At 51.6% G+C, this 16869-nt stretch overlaps 1 protein-coding gene across 1 annotated transcript; it reads right to left on the bottom strand.

Annotated features, from left to right (window-relative positions):
- Positions 1 to 4454: 4454 nt before the first annotated feature.
- On the bottom strand, positions 4455 to 5219 carry APCS (amyloid P component, serum). Its single transcript, XM_045454955.1, is given in 2 exon segments — positions 4455 to 5046; positions 5161 to 5219. Coding segments are annotated over 2 exon segments (651 nt in total).
- Between the last annotated feature and the right edge of the window lie 11650 nt (positions 5220 to 16869).

Here is a 16869-nt window from a genome sequence, read left to right as displayed (position 1 = left end):
GCCCCGTGACATTTTGTGTGTAATTACACAAACGTGTGCATGAAGAGAATTGCGAGTTTAAAAAAAAAAAAAAAATGACCGTGCCTTTTTGCCAGACTTTGTGCCCTGTCCTTTACTTTTCATTGCAAATAAGATAGACCCAGGGAGCCAGCCAGGGAGGAATTAAGAATCTGATTCTGTGAACTGTTTGAATAGAGGAGACTTTTCTTTGGGACAGGAGTGTCCTCCTACCCGGGAGACCGCCTACCTTCTTGTGTCTGGGATCCGCCCGTGTTCTTTGCACACTAGGCAGCCATGACTTATTTGCAAAAACTCATGGCGGGTGGCAACTCGGGTAGGTAAGGATGAGGTTTGGGGGCAGGGACGGAAGGGGAGCGTGGCGAGTCCTTTTTGTAGCAACATGCCAGAAAGTCACGGCAGGCGATTTAAGGTTCTGGAGTCCTTCTCCTCCTCTGTAGCACCCCTGATGACAGTGAGCACCTGTACTATGCAAGGACATGTGCTGAGCGGGTCCTCTGTACGCGTCCTCACGTAGACCCCCACGAGGCAGCCACGAGAAGTGGCTGACATGCCGCCTGTCTGCCTTTGCCTTCCCCAGATGCAGCTGGATTCGCCCCCCGGGGACCGTGGGTCCCAGCGCAATTTCTCTGCGACGTTGGTGCCGTCGCTTCCGGCTGCGGTGGCCGTGTGCCACACGTGACTTTGCCACCGCTCCACCTGCGCGGTGGGACCTCCAGGCGTCTCCTGTGTCGGACCCTCAAAAGAGTGGCCACAGCCAGACAAAACCTAGACGGCAGCTTCTGGAACACAGGTGGAGTGGAGTTGAGAAGTTAGCTACTCGGCCCCGTCAAGATGAGGAGTAAAGGTGACTCGGGTGGGGCTTCACTTTCCTTCTGTTCCTGAGCGTTCTTGGACCCCCGTTTACCGTCAAGCACAGGAGGCGTGAGGCACACCTAGAACGTCTCGGCATTGTTCTCCGGATGTGACTGCATGCCGGGGCCCTAGAGGGAAGGTAAGAGGAAGGCTTTTTCACCCAAGAAAAGTCCTTTGTAGACTTCTCCGGAGCCGTGAGGCTAAGTGCTCTGACCTGTTTTCCTGTAGCTTCACAAATGAGAACCAGACCCTTGTACAAGACAGAGGTTCAAACACTGCTTTTCTTCCTAGAAACGTCTGCAGGTTTAGGCCTCTCTCTGCACACCTTTGCACACTCTCCAGTCCTGCTCCTGGGCCATCCTACCTTCCGGGTCCTTCCATTTTCCTTGTGAGTTCTCAAGGACTGAAGTGGTTTCCTGTTATTTTCCTTGTTGTGACCACCATTATACCTGAGAAGAGAATGCCGCAAGCAAGCATCCAGAGATCCCATCTCTATTTTATTGTATTTAAAAAAAAAAATTTAATGTTTACTTATTGTTGAGAGACAGAAACAAAGCATGAGTATGGGAGGGGCAGAGAGAGAGGGAGAGAGGGAGACACAAAATCCGAAGCAGGTTCCAGGCTCTGAGCTGTCAGCACAGAGCCCGACACGGGGCTCGAACTCACAAATGGCGAGATCATGACCTGAGCCGAAGTCGGACGCTTAAGTGACTGAGCTACCCAGGCGCCCCTGCCATCTCTACTTTAAATGGTGTTACAATGGAACTCTTCCTTCTTCAGTTTGGAAGGAACCATCGGTGTGATGCTAGAGAATTACAAGAACGTGACGCGGATCCACTTACATGAATGTGCCAAGGAAATGATTCAGGACAAGTTCAGTGGCTCTTGTATCATTGGGCAAGAACAAGGTGTACAGAGAGATGGACGTGGGCTGGGAGCTGTGCTGGGGAGAGCCGTGGCTTCACTGCTGTTGCTTCGAGAAAAGAGCAGGTCATGTTCCTGGTACCTCGACAGGATGGTTGCTGGGATTTCTACAGTCTTCACCTCAAGTCTGGTAGTGGTGGCGGGGGGTTGCTTCCACAGCGTCCCTCAAAGCTTAAAACGTGCTCCAAGCTATTGGGAGACTTCAAAGACTTGAGCAAGCTATGGCCATCATAGAAGCAGAGAAGAAGTGTTGTCTGTGTTCCCTTCATCCTAGCCTCCTAGAGTTTACGGGGACAAGGGATCCAGTTGCTTTGGGAGGAGGTGGGGGTCGTCTAGAAGGAAGAGCTGGCTGGCTTGGAGTTGTGTTGTGTTCTGTCCACAAGAGCCATCTCAGGAGGTAGAAGGTCTCCAAAGGCAAGAAACCGGACAGGCATTAGATCTGGCCATGGGAGAAGTGGCAAATGATCCCTGAGAGTAAAATAATCCGTGTAAGTCAGAGTTGAGAGGGGGAGTTAGGATATCAACCTGAGATCGAGGAAAGCCTGACGATGGTGAGGTATGGATTACAGCATAGAAAGTATCAGATGACCCAGACTTATTAGAATATAAACTCCAAAGCCAGTCCCATGATGGTTTCACTCCGTGCTGTGTTTTCACCTGGCATAGTGTCTGGGACAGAGTAGGTGCTCAAGAAAGAAACAGATGATGCTACTGGAAAGTACGCCGGCTTTGTTTCTTGAAACTTGTTTTAGGTTCCTTGACAGAGGGGGCTGTTAAGCTAAAAGTGTCTACTATTAAGAACCGGCAGGGGGCACCTGGGGGGGGGGCGCTGAGTCAGTTAAGCGTCTGACTTTTGGTTTCAGCTCAGGTCATGATCTCACGGTTTGTGGGTTCAAGCCCCACATCGGGCTCCGTGCTGATAGTGTGGAGTTAGCTTGGGATTGTCTCTGCCCTCCGTGTCTGTCTGTCTCTCAAAGAACTAGCAATGGCGGACAACACAACATCTAGGCAAACGTGTGTCTGTGCTCCTGGTGGAGATACGTACTCTACAGGAAGAGACCCGTCTTGCTAGGACACGGAGTCCAGGTAGAGCTCACAGGACAGGAAGGGTGGTCGACCTTCAACTCTACAGCAAGCCTGGAGTTAACGGCTGGTGAATGGAAACTAATGTTTCCATGTTGCATTTCCTTCTCACCAGAGAGCAGGTTGAAATGTGCTTGTGAAGTCCCCGTGACTCCACGCAAGCACCCCAACAAACTGTGGATTCTACCCGCTTCTGTCTGCCCGACCCTCTTGCCCCGTGAATGGGGCTCACAGGTTGCGTCTTCCTTCCTCGGATCTGGCGCCTGCCTCGTTGTGGATCCTGGGTGAGTGAGTTTGAAGTCATCACTGCTGTCATTCGGAAGCTCACCTGGATGTGGTCTTTTCTGATTTCCCTCAGCCTGACGCCCCGTTATCCGTGGGCAAAGCCTGCCTTATTTTTCACACACAGCCGCATTCTCTTCTCTAAGAAGGCCCCTCGTTTCTGCTGGGGATGTGTGCCTGGTGGCTTCTGTAATGACGGTAACTGCTAATAAAATCCGACAAATGTTCTGTAGTATTGTAGTTAGAACGCTAGGTGCTGAGAGCGGTGTCTGAGGGGATCAAGTGATGGAGGGCAATGTCACGTCAAAGGGTTTAAGATGGAGATCCGTAGGACTTTGAACTGGGAGGTCCCAAGCAGTATCCTTGGTGACTTGAGGACCGGAGGAAAAATCCAGCATGATCCGCTGGTAGTGTATGGGCTTTGTTGTTTTTGTTTTTGTTTTTGTTTTTGTTTTTGTTTTTTTAGAAAAAAAGTCGCGTTTATCTTCTTGCGCAAGGAATGCCAGACTTTCCTATGTTTTTTTTTTTTTTTTTTAATTTTTTTAATGTTTATTTCCGAGGCAGAGAGAGACAGAGCATGAGTGGGGGTGGGTCAGAGAGAGAGGGAGACACAGAATCAGAAGCAGGCTCCAGGCTCTGAGCTGGCAGCACAGAGCCCAATGCGGGGCTCGAACTCACAAACCGTGAGATCGTGACCTGAGCCGAAGTCGGTCGCTCAACCGACTGAGCCACCCAGGCGCCCCCAGACTTTCCTACGTTTTGAGTTTTCGTGCCTGCCTGCCAGTCTTCCTCGTTACTTGAGGTCAGGTTCCGCATTGCTTTTACTTCCTCGAGTTGTTTCTCTGATGTGACCTCCGACCTCGTTTGCATCTCTGATCTCTCTTGCATTTGCTGGAAAACCAAACTGGGTTCCTGGCGGAATTTTGCACACATCTGGAGCTAACAGAATGACTTGGAGCTGGTGAGGATCGCCCCTGCGCGCTCCCTGAGCCTCGGGTGGGCGTGGTGACGCATCCTTTTAGTCACAGCTGCCCCTCCCCCCACTCCGCACCCTGCTTGTGCTCCAGAAGAACGCACTGACTTCCAAACAAGCGGATCAGAGAGTGCCGAAGATTGCAACAAGTACCTCCCGGAAGCAGGCGGCACAATGCAACATACTTGCTTTACTCGGCAGCGTGCAGACGGGGAAATTGAAAAAAGCAAGAGCCACAGGCAGTGGGATCTCGTGGGCGGCGGCCTTGAGCGGGTTCCTCGCGCCTGGGTCGTGTTCCAGTGCTCTTGTTGAGTCGGGCTCAGCTCCACACCAGGGGCTTGATGACGACGTGCCCTTTCAGCTCATCGGTCGGCACACACCAGCCCAGGACGTTGGGATTCAGGTGGGAGCCCTGTTGCACCAGTAGGATCTGCTCTGGGGACAGCACAGAGTCCCACGTGTACGAGTCCCCGATCTCCCCCACCAAGGACTGGGCCTTCTGAAACCCCCCCCCCCCCCCCGTAGGCATCCAGGACCATCTTGGGGTGTAACCCTGCTTCAGACCCTTTTTCACCAGCGGCTTCCCATTGACCCAAAACTCGGTGATGCCAGTGGAGGACTCCCAGCTGGTACAGATGTGCATGGGGCTGGGGGCCATCTTGGTCACTTTGAAGGTGGCTTTGGTTCTTCCGATGTACAGGGAGTAACTCCCAACTTTGTCCTTGAAGACCAGGAGCCCACTGTCCTTGCCCGGGGCGTTGTAGGAGAGGCTGTGGGTACGGAGCAGGTCACCTTAGGCTCAGAAGCACAAGGTGGAGTTCTTCAGAGGGTCCTCCAGCTTTGGGGTCAAGGTCACAAAGGCAATAGAAGATTCTCGAGGGAACACAAACACCTTCCCACTGAGGTCCGTGGGGTAGAGGAAGATGACCTTCACCACACATGCAGGGCGAAAATGACCTACCCACCCCCCTGTCTCATCTCGTGCTCTCTGCCCCCCCCCCCCCCACCCGACCACTGTACCTGTCTGAGCAAAGACTCCCAGGAGGTTGGCCAGGGCAGAGACCCAAAGCAGCAGCTTATCCATGCTCGGCCTGGGGCTGTGCCAGCGGCAGAGTGACTGGGCTGAGGGTACAGAAGGCACCGTGCTTGTACCCCACCCCCCAGCTTCTGAGGCTCACCTCTTAGGCCTGAGGCTCCCCGGGGTTTATATGCGGCCGTAGGATGGGGCTTGGGGGATTTTCCATCCTGTCCCCAGGGTCAACAGTCAGAGCCCCTGATGGAAGGAGGGTTGGGAAATCACTGGGGCTATTTATTAGGTACAGGGGCTGCCGGGGAGCCCCGCCCCCTGTGACCTGGTTCCTGGCAGGGAGGGGCGGGAGGTGGAGCCGGGAGCGGGAGGAGGGGCCCAGTCAGCCCATGGAGGTGGGGGGCTCACCCCTGTTCTCTTTAGGAGCCTCTGCTGACACCTCCTGAGCTCTGGCCTCCCCGGCTTTGCGTGCGAGGCCTCTGTCCATACGTCTGTAAAGTGGACTTCTGTTTACCTGATATCCCGAGATCCTACTTTCTGCAGATCCAGAAGGGTCCCTTCACCTTTGGTCAGTTCAATACTGAGCAACATGGTCCGTGCCCTCGGTCAGGGACAAGAAGTCTGGAGGGTGCACTTTGTCTCCCCGAAGCTGACATTTTCACTATTACTTTCCTCTTAGTGTGGTGGTTGTTTTCTTCTGTTGGATTTTCCCATTGCTCATGAGGACTGACTTTCCTGGCAATCTGTCCACTGTCTGCAGAGATGTTTGCACAGCCCTCTGTTTTCTTCTTCGAGTCCCTGGCGTGGAGAGTGTATTTACGTTAAGTTTTGGTGAGAGCCTGATTCGTGAGTTACTTGCATTTATTCATTAATTCCCACGCACGACACTAGGTGCTGGGGATTCAATGGTGACCTACGGTGGCACAACGTCAGTGTGACCTCTGTCTCCATTCCCTCTGCTATTACTAAAAATGCCAAGAATTCTCTTAACCATCATTCAGGTTATCTTTCTATGTCTCGGCATTTCCCACTCTCTGACTTTTCCTAGGCTAGATCCCAGGTTGTAAAGCCTTACCTGGCTTGTTGCATAGTAAGGGCCCCTGAGGGAGTTGGGATTATACACCTTATTGCTTTCTTTTTTCTTTAATGTTTGCTTATTTTAGACGGGGAGGGAGGGAGGGAGAGCGCGCGCACAGGTGGGGGACAGAGGATCTGAAGCGGTCTCCATGGTGACAGCACAGAGCCTGATGTGGGGCTTGAACTCATGAACTGTGAGATCATGAGCTGAGCCGCCATCGGCCACTTAACCGGCTGAGCCACACCCAGGTGCCCCCACCTTGTGGCCTCTGAATTAACTGACTTAACAGGTCCTTCAGCTCGGAAGCCAGTGCCATCCGCGTTCTGCTCCAACCTCCCCGTCAAATCCTCCCCTCCTCCCCTTGCTGTTTCTTGTGCTCGGCTCCCCTGACTGCATTCTTCCTGGTCCTTGCCTCCGTTCTGCCTTATCTGTCTGTTTTACACGATTCTGACATTCTTCACAATCTCAAAAGGCTGTCCTGATGTCTCAATTAGGCGTTATTTTCACCTTTGACTCCCATGAGGTGGAGATCGAAGACGTGAATAGAATCTACTAGTGGTTGACTATTGGGACTCACTAGGGCTCTGTGAACCTTGGTTTCCTTTTCTGAAAGACACCTCCGTGTTTTTGTGAGGCTAAACGAGATAAAATAATATGCACAGAGTGCACAGCGGCGTCTGGAGGCTCTTATTTCCAGTCCTTTAATGGGCATTACCGTTGTCTGTCTCCTATTACGGATAAAGAGTGTATTTACCTGTCATCCTGTCCTCGTTGAAGCCGAGCACGAGGGCTTACTCATTTTTAGGGGACTCATTTGATTTAATTACTCTTGCACATGAAAAGAGCCTGGTGTATATTTGTGGCTTCAAAGGATTCAAACAGGGCGAGGGCTCTTTACATGAAACAGCAGCGATAAAAAGGAGAATCCGGTTGAGTGGTGGGAGCAGGTGATGCCAGAAGTAACCTCCACCAGGAACCCCGGTGCCGTGTGGTTCCCCTTCCCCGATGCTCATGAGTCCCATAGAAGTTGAGAAGAATACAGGGCTCACCGACCTCTCCTCGTGTCTGTCATGCACGATCATTCCATTCATCACAAGTGGCTTGGAGATCAACGTGGGAGAGAATCTTCTCTCTGGGGCATGACGGTGTGGAGCTGGCCTGGGGGGTGAGTGGTCCTGGGGAGGTCAGAGGTAATGGAGTTTATACTGCCGTTAGGGCCGAGTGCCGAGGTTATACACCGTGTTCAGACACAGGCTGGCCCGGCTGGGAAAGGAGGTCTCCCAGTAAATGGGAAAAGGTGGGGGCGGGTCTCTTTTTTAGTTTCCTTCTCTGGAATATGTTTCTTAGCCCTTGGCAGAGAAAAGTCGGAGCTTCAGGAGTCCTCAAATTGGACGTGGGATCCTTCCAGGTGCAGAGAGGAAGCCTCTGATGTCAGAATAGAGGAAAACCGAATCCTGGGTCTTCAGAACTGGGTGGAGTTCTCCAAGTGAATCATCCCCGTGGTGGCCGAGAGGCTCCTGGTGCCTCCCTGCCAGTGGATGTTCAGGGCCGAGGTGGCGGTTCCCGTCTGGGTGGCTCTGGAAGGGTTGAGGGTCGGGGAGGCAAGATGGCTCTATGTGGATGTTGAGTAGGAGTGGGGCCACCGATGTGCCTCAGGTCGACTTGTTCTGGTTACATCAGTTGGCAGGCAGTAAAGTTTGCCTAAGGGGGCATGGGGGGAAGAGGGCAGTGCCAGGAAAGGGTGTGGCATGAACTCAGAACTAGAGAAAGGCAGAGGTGTGAGAATGGAACATTGCCTGAATGCTTGAGACCCTTTCCAAGGCTTTGGGTGTTAATGGAAGACCTTAGGTCACGGTAACCATTGGGACAGACTGGATAGGGAGAGACTGAAGCAGAACATGAGCTAGACCAGCATTTTGGGGCTAATAAAGGATTATTTGCTATGTGTTCTGTTGGCTGTGAGGAAACCTAAAAGCATTTATTTGTAAGCAACGGAAAGACCATGGAGACATTTAGACGGAGCATTAGTCTCATAGGCGGTTGTGGAAGTCAAAGGCACGTAATCTTAGACTGATGGCAGCGTCTTATGGTAAGAGGAGAAGGACAAGGATTTTTTTTTAAAGATTTTAATTTTTTAAGGAATCTCTATACCCAACGTGGGGTCCGAACTCACAACCCAGGAGATCAAGAGTCGTACACTCCGCTGACCGTGCCAGCCAGGCACAGATGAGGTTTTTTTTGTTTTTTTTTTTGACAGATACACAGGACGTGGAATCAGATTTTTCTCCAAAGTTAACGATTGTGTGTGGTTTGGGAAACTGTGGTGCTTATGCTGCAGAGTTGAGAGGAAGGAAGGAGCTTCTTCGGAGGAGGTGGGGGGAAGTCTAGTCACCCCGATGCTGACTTTGAGATGATAATAGGATTTACACCTAGGAAAGGCCAGCGGCACATCTGTGATATATGTATGCCACTTGGGATTAAAAATACAAGCTTCGCAGATGAACATAGGGGAAGGGAAGGAGAAAGATAAAAACAGGGAGGCAAACCAGGAGTACAGGGAAGAAACTGAGGGTTTCTGGAGGGGAGGTGGGTGGGGGCATGGGCTAGATGGGTGATGGGCATTAAGGAGGGCGCTTGGGGGGATGAGCACTGGGGGATCTATGTAGGTGACGAATCACGGGGGTCTACTCCTGACACTGATAATACATGGTAGGTTCGCTAACTTGAATTAAAAAAAAATAAATAAAAATACAAAAAAAAAAAAACCTTGCAAGTTTCAGAGGAGTCGACTTCTAATACATGGAAACAAATGGATTCTCTCCTCCGGTGGGGAGGAAATGAAATGTCGGGGGGCCCAGCCCCGTCTCGAGGGAACATTCGCATTCATGGGGTTGGAGGCAAGGGAAGACGAGGGAGGCGACCGTGCTTGGCAGAGAGAAGGGTAGCGTGTATACTGTCATGGAAACCGAGTTAGCGTGTTTGGGGGAGGAACTGGCAGGCGGTGTCCTGTGGCAGTGAGAGCATCAGCGAGATCGGAGTGGAAAGGACGCTGGATTTAGCAATAAAACCTTCCTCGGTGACCTTTGGAAGAGCAGTTTCCTTAAAGGGAGCGTGGCAGAAACCGAGTCGCGGGGGACGATGGGGAAGAAGGAAGGAGGTGTCCCTCCCGAGGATCCGTCATTCTGGCAAGTAACGGAAGGAAAGAAGCAGGATTGCTGTAGGGACTCAGGAGCCAGCGTGTTTTTCTCTACAGGTTTTAGATTCTCTTCTTGACAGAAGCCTTTGTTTCTCTGCTTCCCACCCTGTAACATTTTCCCCCAACGACAGAGAAAAATCCGTGTCCACCTGAGATCACGACTGACCTTTCTACCCAGCAGCTATTTCAGACTCTAAATGCCACACTGCAGGCTGCCGGCTGGCGCCTCGTCCCCTTCCCCACGCTGGCAGGGTCCCAAGTGCACCTCTGTCCAGGAGCCTGGGCACCACGGCGTCTGTCCTTGATCTCACTCTGTTCCCAGTTTCCGGGTTCGTCTGTAAAAGACGATCCCTGACAACTGTGTCACCTTTCGGGTTCAGTCCTCTACCTGGACCCCACGACCTCCGTGAAATCTCACCTTGGAATTCAGAGTTGCACCCGAAAGCCGCCTCCTCCAGGATGTCACCGGATTTACTGAAGTGGCATCCGGGGGGGGGGAGGTGGAAACAGAAGAGCAAATACGGCGGCGGGGACGCGGGGTAAGGGTGCTGAGCATTGAGAGGAGGTTCCTCCTCTGTGCTGGAACGTGCTCCCCGTCTTCGGAGGCCGAGCGCTCACGGGGACGAAGCCCGGGAGGCTCCTCGCTCGGGCGGTGGGAAGAGGCCTTGGCTGGGGCCGCTGTGTCTCGCTCTTGCCCTCTCGTCTGCCCCGACCCCGTTTCTGCCCACCACCCAGATCCAGGTCAGAGCAAGAATTTTCTCACTCGAACCATCTCATTCCTATCCCTCAAACCACAGAACCTAGGGGAGAGGCCTTAGGGAAGTTGGCGGCTCGTCCTGCGGGGCATCGCCAGCGTGGCGAGCGGCCGTCCGTCTCCGGCGGGTGCTGCTGACTTCGGCTCCCCCTGCGTTGGCCGCGGGCCGCTTCCAGAGCGTGCTGGCCGGTGTAGACACTGTACATGCTGGTCATCATTCCACAGGGCCCTCTGGTCTTGTGTCTTAGAACCAACCGGTCGTCTTGTTCTTTGCTTTCTTGACCCCCCATTTTCATCTGAAAATCCCTAGGTACGGTCTTTCCCCCCACCCCACTCCCGACCTCAAAAAGGCAATTTGCTTTGTTCTCTTGATGCCGAATGGGGGCCGGGGCTGGGCGGCCTGTCTGCCTCCAATCTGAAGCTATCTGAGCCCGAGATGCCTTGGGGTCTGGGCCTGGTCCACACTTCTCCCCAGTCAGCCCAGCTGGCTGGGCCTGTCTCTCTCGAGTCTAGGCTGCTCCCTCGGCTTGGCGTGGGGCCTGGGGACAGTCTTGATGAATAGGAAGGTGGGTGCCCAGCTGGCTGGTGAGGCCTTCTGTATTGGCCCGGTCACAGCTTTGTGTCCAGATGGCATCCCTGTGCCACTTGTCCTTTGGTGGCCCTGTGGTGGCCCATTTCTTCTGTAATCTCCTTCTGGCCATGTGATGTTCCTGCACGGACACTGCTGGGCATGAAGTCAAAGATTTTTTATTCCCCGCGCGTGTGCTAAGGCACGCTCGGGCTTGGTTTACGTTTCTTGCACCAGTGTGCTCCTGGCCTCCCCCATGTTGAGGATTACCACCTCTGTAGGCCACCTGTGCCTGTTACCTCACTCGGGTCACGTCCGGGATGGCGTGTCTCTTGCCGACCACAAGCCCAAGCTGGTGAATTCAATAGAAAATACACCATCTCCCAGAGACCGACATCAACACCGCTCTCCTGTTGGCCCCTGTTTACAGTCAGAGGTTCCTGGAGGTCAAGGGTACCATGTAGAGAGCTGTGGACAAAAGCATTTCTTTATGGACGGACTCCTTTAGTCCTGGCCGTTTTTCCCTCCGTGCTTACAAACATTTTACATCTCACGAGCAGACCAGATAAAAAAACTATGCCACAAACTACTTTTGGCATGAATCCTGCTTTCATGCCTTAGGAAGAAGGCAGAAGCTAGGACTTCGGCTCAGGATGCATGTTCCTCCAGGGAGGGCAGCCCTCCCCCCTCCCCCGGACACATAGATGGCCTGTTCTCATGCACGAGTGTTGGCAGTGACATCCTGGCTCCCACTTCCCCTGGCCACTTGGTGCTGGGCTTTGGTCAGAGGGTGAGTCAGCCCTAGTGACAAGGACAGCGTGACTTCAGTTGAAGAATCCCGGGGCCCACCTGAGACTTCTCCGCTTGTGTGATTTAGTTACAGGATCCTTAATACAAGTGTTTTAAAAAGACTCTCCTTACCATTTGTTGGTTGAAAAATAAATAGTTGCCCCAAAGAGAGACCCTTGTTTGCATGAATTTATCCCTGCTGGCCACTTAAGTAGTGTGTATTCAAGAAGAGTAGCCTTTGCTTTTGTACGAGAAAACCAAGATCTTTTTTTAAGTTTATTTTGAGAGTGAGTGCAAGTGGGGAAGGAGGAGAGAGAGAGAGAATGAATCCCAAGCAGGCTCCGTGCCCTCAGTGCAGAGCCCAACGCGGGGCTCGAACTCATGAACCATGAGATCGTGGCCTGAGCGGAAGTCGAGAGTCCGATGCTTAACCGACTGACCCACCCAGGCGCCCCCAAAACCAAAGTCTTTTTAAACTATGTTCTGGTTGCAGGCCTGGAAACGGAGCAGAGGGGGAACAGACAGGGGTCTCTTCTGTAGGAGCGGTGCCTTCCTTGGAGGACTCTTCTGAAAAATGTATCTTGTTTCTCGAAAGCCTTTGAGAATTAATCCCGTAGTGGCGGCTAAGTCTGGGTACGTGGCTTTGCTTCCTCTTTGAGGGCAAGCTGCAGGTTTCCATACAGCAAGGCCCACAGTGCCCGCTTTCCCGGGTGGGGGGTGGGTGCTGAGGGGTTAGTTGTCTCCCATGTCTTTTCCTATCAGAGTTCTTGTGACCAGCTCTTCTCTGCTCACATCTCCCCCTTTTTCCTTGGTTGGACAGTTGCGTGTTTAATGAAGGAATTCTCTTGCATCTCCCGTTCGAGGTTGCAAATACATTGGAAGAGCCTCAGTGGAATAACACCTACCTGATATGCTCCTGTGGTTTGGAAATAAGTGACTCATTACTGTCTCAGCGCCAAGGTCAGTCTTTCCACGTTCCACCTTCTTTTTGTCATGTTTTTAACCATAAAATTAGTATTGGTCACCTGCGATCGCCTCTCCCTTCAACAGATCGCCGAAGGTCAAGGGGCCCGAGCCTGTTGGGTGCCTTCTCCTGGAATCTCTTGTCTCCCATGGGAGACTGGGTGAGTCCACAGGTGATGCCAATGTCTTTGTGAGGCTCAGCACCTGACTGACGGTCGGGCAGTTCTGAAGGCGAGGTCCGTGGGTCTTGATTGGGTTTCAGCAGATTTGCGAACTGTCTGAAATTGCGCGCAGAGTTGTGTGAGTGTGGGCACATGTGCATTTTTAAATCAGATCTTCAAAGACGTCTGATCTGCCAAAGATAAAAAGCTATTCATGTAGACTAGGATTTTGTAAGACTGTTTCAACTGAAACCCACAGTGAGAAATACATTTTCTCCTGCAATGCCGTACGCACGCATATGCAGCGTTTATATATATATCAAAATTACCCTCACTACGAAGGCTTAAGTCAGAAAAATCGCAGAATGTTTGAGAAATGACAAGTCCTGTGTGGCAGACAGGAGTGAGAGAAGGTCTATTGTAGGGGCCTCCTCCCTCCTCTTGGGCCTCCTCCTGGGCCTCCTCCCCCCTCATGGGCCTCCTCCCCAACAGCTCCTCCTGCCTCCTCCTTCACCCAGGTAACATTAGTTATCACGGAGCAACCCCAGCACATTACACCTGTATCATGGTGTATTTCCTTTTTCAAAAAAGGTGCATCTTGTAAGAGAAAACCATCACGCTTTCAGAGTATGTGTTCTGAGTATAACGTACCCTTCCTGTCCTAAGCCGGGTGAAGCCTGTAGCCTTAAGGAGCTCAGGATCTTGAGCAGGAGCTGGATAAGTGCACACCCTGAGCGGGGCGGTGGGAGGGGCCGTCGGGCCTTTTGGTCACAGAGGAACGGGCACTGCGTTCTCCTTGGGGTGTTCCAGAACGAGGATGAAGCCAGAGTGGAAGATCAGGGTATCTGATGGGGTGAATTTGGGCAGGGAGGGAAGGTGTGGCCAGCTGTGGAGGGGCCTGGCTGTCAGAACCTAAACCTGTCTGTGTTGCCGGCGCCCGGCACAGGGCCCGACACGTTGCAGACACTTCTTACGATTTGGCACGGATGAGATGGCGAGCGCTTCCAAAGACCGAGGCCTGTGATGCGCTTTCTGGCATTGTGTAGCTGATAGAAGCATCTGGCAACATTACCCTTGGCGCCTTATCGTCTCCCTTTCGCCTGGGGTGAGGAGAAAGGAAGTCACCTGCTAGGAAAGTAGACGTCCATGGGGGCTTTGCCTTCCATCCGATCTTCTGTGTCTTCGGCCGGGTCCTCCCCTCTCTTCCCCGCCTTCCCTTTTCTCAGCCTGTTAGAAACTGGCTGGAGGAGAAAATAGCACAGTGAGCCCGGTGACAAGTCAAGTCTTGGTGAAGGGCGCTGAGCCTTCAGCAGAAAAGAAGGTGGCGGGAGAGAGGAGTCTCCGCGAAGGACCAGAGGATGAGCCTGGCACACAGGCCAGATTCTTAGAAAACCAGATCCAGAAAGTGCCAGACACCCACCCAGTTTGCCACTGCCTGTGTGTGTGTGTGTGTGTGTGTGTGTGTGTGTGTGTGTGTTGGGTTGGGGGAAGGGAACCGATATTTGAAGGTCGAGGATGTGACCAGCTCTATAGCAGGAAATCACATCACTTAATTCCCCAAGATTACACAGCAATTTACAAAGAACCCTTCGTTTTTTCTCATTTGAGATTTGTAACACTTCTGCAGGCACGGTTTTTCCCACGTTACCACCACTGCCGCCCCACGTCTGTTGTCGCTGGTGGTAGAACTAATTTACGAGCCACACTGTCCTAGGCTGATTGATTGCCAGGCTCCATTCTTCTAGCCCTCAAGGCAAACACGAGGTGGTCGTATACTTTGCATTTCAGGTTCTCTGTGACTTGCCCTAGATCCCACAGTGGGGGGAGGGGGCCTGGGGACCGGAACTCAGGCTGTCTGACCACATGGCCCACACGCCTGACCATAGATGGAGAGGGTCCCCACAGCTCATAGTATGTGACACGATGGGGCCTTGGACCCGTAGGACGGACCCTGAGTTCCACATACAGACTTATCACCACCCCTCATCTATCCGTCCTCATAGGGTAAGGACACGATGCGCGGCTTCAGTTAACTGGGCACATCCTTTTGGGCCCAAACCTATCTCCATTCAAGCACTGCTTAGAGATTTCTCGAAGGTCTTCTCTTTGTCTTTGTCAACAAAGGATGCACACTTCCCAGCTTCCTCAAATGTTTACTGTGTCTTGAGCTCAGGAATTTGAGATGCATGGGAGGTGTTGCCTCTGTGTTAAATTATCAACAGATTGCAGGGCATTTTTGCGATTTTTTTTTTGGAAAAAGAACGTTGAGATCTAACTTATCCATAAAATTTACCGTTTGAGTACGTAACTCTTTAGTTTACTTGTGGGGTTGTACTTCCACCGCCATAATCTAACCTTGTGGCCTCATCCTCACCCTGAAAAAGAAACTTGTACATAGTAGCTCTCATTCCTCGCAGCCCTGGGCAACCACTCTTCCATGGATTCGTCTTGATAGATTTGCCCTTTCTTGACATTTCACGTGAGCAGAATCATCCAATGGGTGGTCTTCTGTGTGGCTTCTCTCATTCAGCATTTTCAAAGCTCATCCAGTGCTGCGGCTGGTGTCAGGATTCCATTCCCTTTGACGGCTACAGAATACTCTGTTGTGTGAATACACCGCAATAATTGATTTTTGATTAAGTCGACCTTACATTCGTGGGATAATTCCCACTTGGCTGTAGTGTATAATTCTTTTTATATTGCGCTGGACTCCATGTGCTGGTGTTTGGTGGAGGTTTGCATCTCTGTTCATAGGATACGGGTCTGAGTTGGTAAAGATGGGTGCATGTTGCAGATGGTGCAAGAAATCCTGTGTGCCTTTCACCCAGTTTCCCCCAGTGTTTACATCTTACGTGATTATCGTGCAGTATCAGAATCAGGGACTTGATGTGTAGGTACTGTGTGTGTGTGCGCGCGCACGATTCTGTCATTTTATTGCCTGCATGGATTCGTGGACCCGTGCTGTGTGGGGAAAGAAATAGGTTCTACTTACATAAATGGGCTAGAAAAAAGCTTAGGGCAGAAAGCCGCCACCGTGGGGCGAAAGTGCCCGAGGTTAGCTAGTGAGATATTGTAATGGGATCACTAGTAAATTGTTGTATCACCTGCAGGAAATTACTTTATATCTGATGCCGATCTACTAATGGACTTTGATCACAGACTCCACTTGCCCCCCACATCCTTTACTTCTTAGGCACACGACTTAATGATTCTTGTCTGATTGTTTTCTCCACGTTCACGTGGGTAAGATCTTGTTTTCTTCACGTTCACCACGGGGATAATATCTTGTGAGCTCAATAAGTACGGAGACGAAACCTCTGTTTGGGGCTCTTGTCTCCTCCTGGGCACTAGCCTGTCTTGTATTCAATTCAACATCCGCTCTCTTGCCGGACAAGAGAGAACTCCAGACTCCTAGTATGCCACAGTGCTGGAGAGCCCTCTACCCTTCCATTCATAATATAGGCCTTAAACATCTGCATACACAAAGAATCCTATTAGACAGGATTATAATTTTTGCTTCAGTGATCAAACATAATTTGGAAAACTCCAGAGGAGAAGGGGAATGAATTACACTCATCTGTATTTTTGCCTACCGTGGTCATCCTTCCTTCCTAATGTTCCAATGATTCTTATCTCCTTTCAATTTAGAGGACTTCTTTAAGCCAATCTTTTAGGGTAGATCTGCTGGTGACAGTTCGTTCCTTTCCCTTCTCGGAGTATGTCTTGATGCCTCTCTCATTCCTGAAGAACTATTTTCCCCGATACAGAAGTCTGGCTTGGCCGCTGGTTTCTTTCAGCCCTAGAAACACCTCGCACCCCTTCCTCCTTGTCCTCCACAGTGTGTGTGGAGAAACGTTCTCTCTGGCTTCTTCCAAATGTATTTCTTTCCCTTTTGGTTTCAAAAGTCCATGCCGGGTCTCAGGGTGGATATGTTTTGCTTTATTCTGTTTGGGGTTCCCCCCCAGATTGAGTCTGCACGTTTAAGTCTTTTGACAAACGTGGGAAACTTTCAGTCCTGGGTTTTGCAGGCATTTTGAGTCCTGCCCTTTCTCCTCCTTCCCCAGCTCTCTGACGTGAGCCATAGATCTTTTATTACAGTCTTGTTCCTCAGACTCTGTCTTCGGTTGATGTTCTCTTGGTTCAGATCGGAGACCTTCTCTCTGTTTTTCCAGTTCACCGGTTCTTCTCCGTTCTTTCC

The sequence above is a fragment of the Leopardus geoffroyi genome, chromosome C3 (assembly GCF_018350155.1).
Source record: "Leopardus geoffroyi isolate Oge1 chromosome C3, O.geoffroyi_Oge1_pat1.0, whole genome shotgun sequence".
In the NCBI taxonomy this organism is placed as follows: domain Eukaryota; kingdom Metazoa; phylum Chordata; class Mammalia; order Carnivora; family Felidae; genus Leopardus; species Leopardus geoffroyi.
The sequence above is the reverse complement of the archived record's forward strand: the minus strand, read 5'-3'. Positions and strand labels throughout refer to the sequence as shown.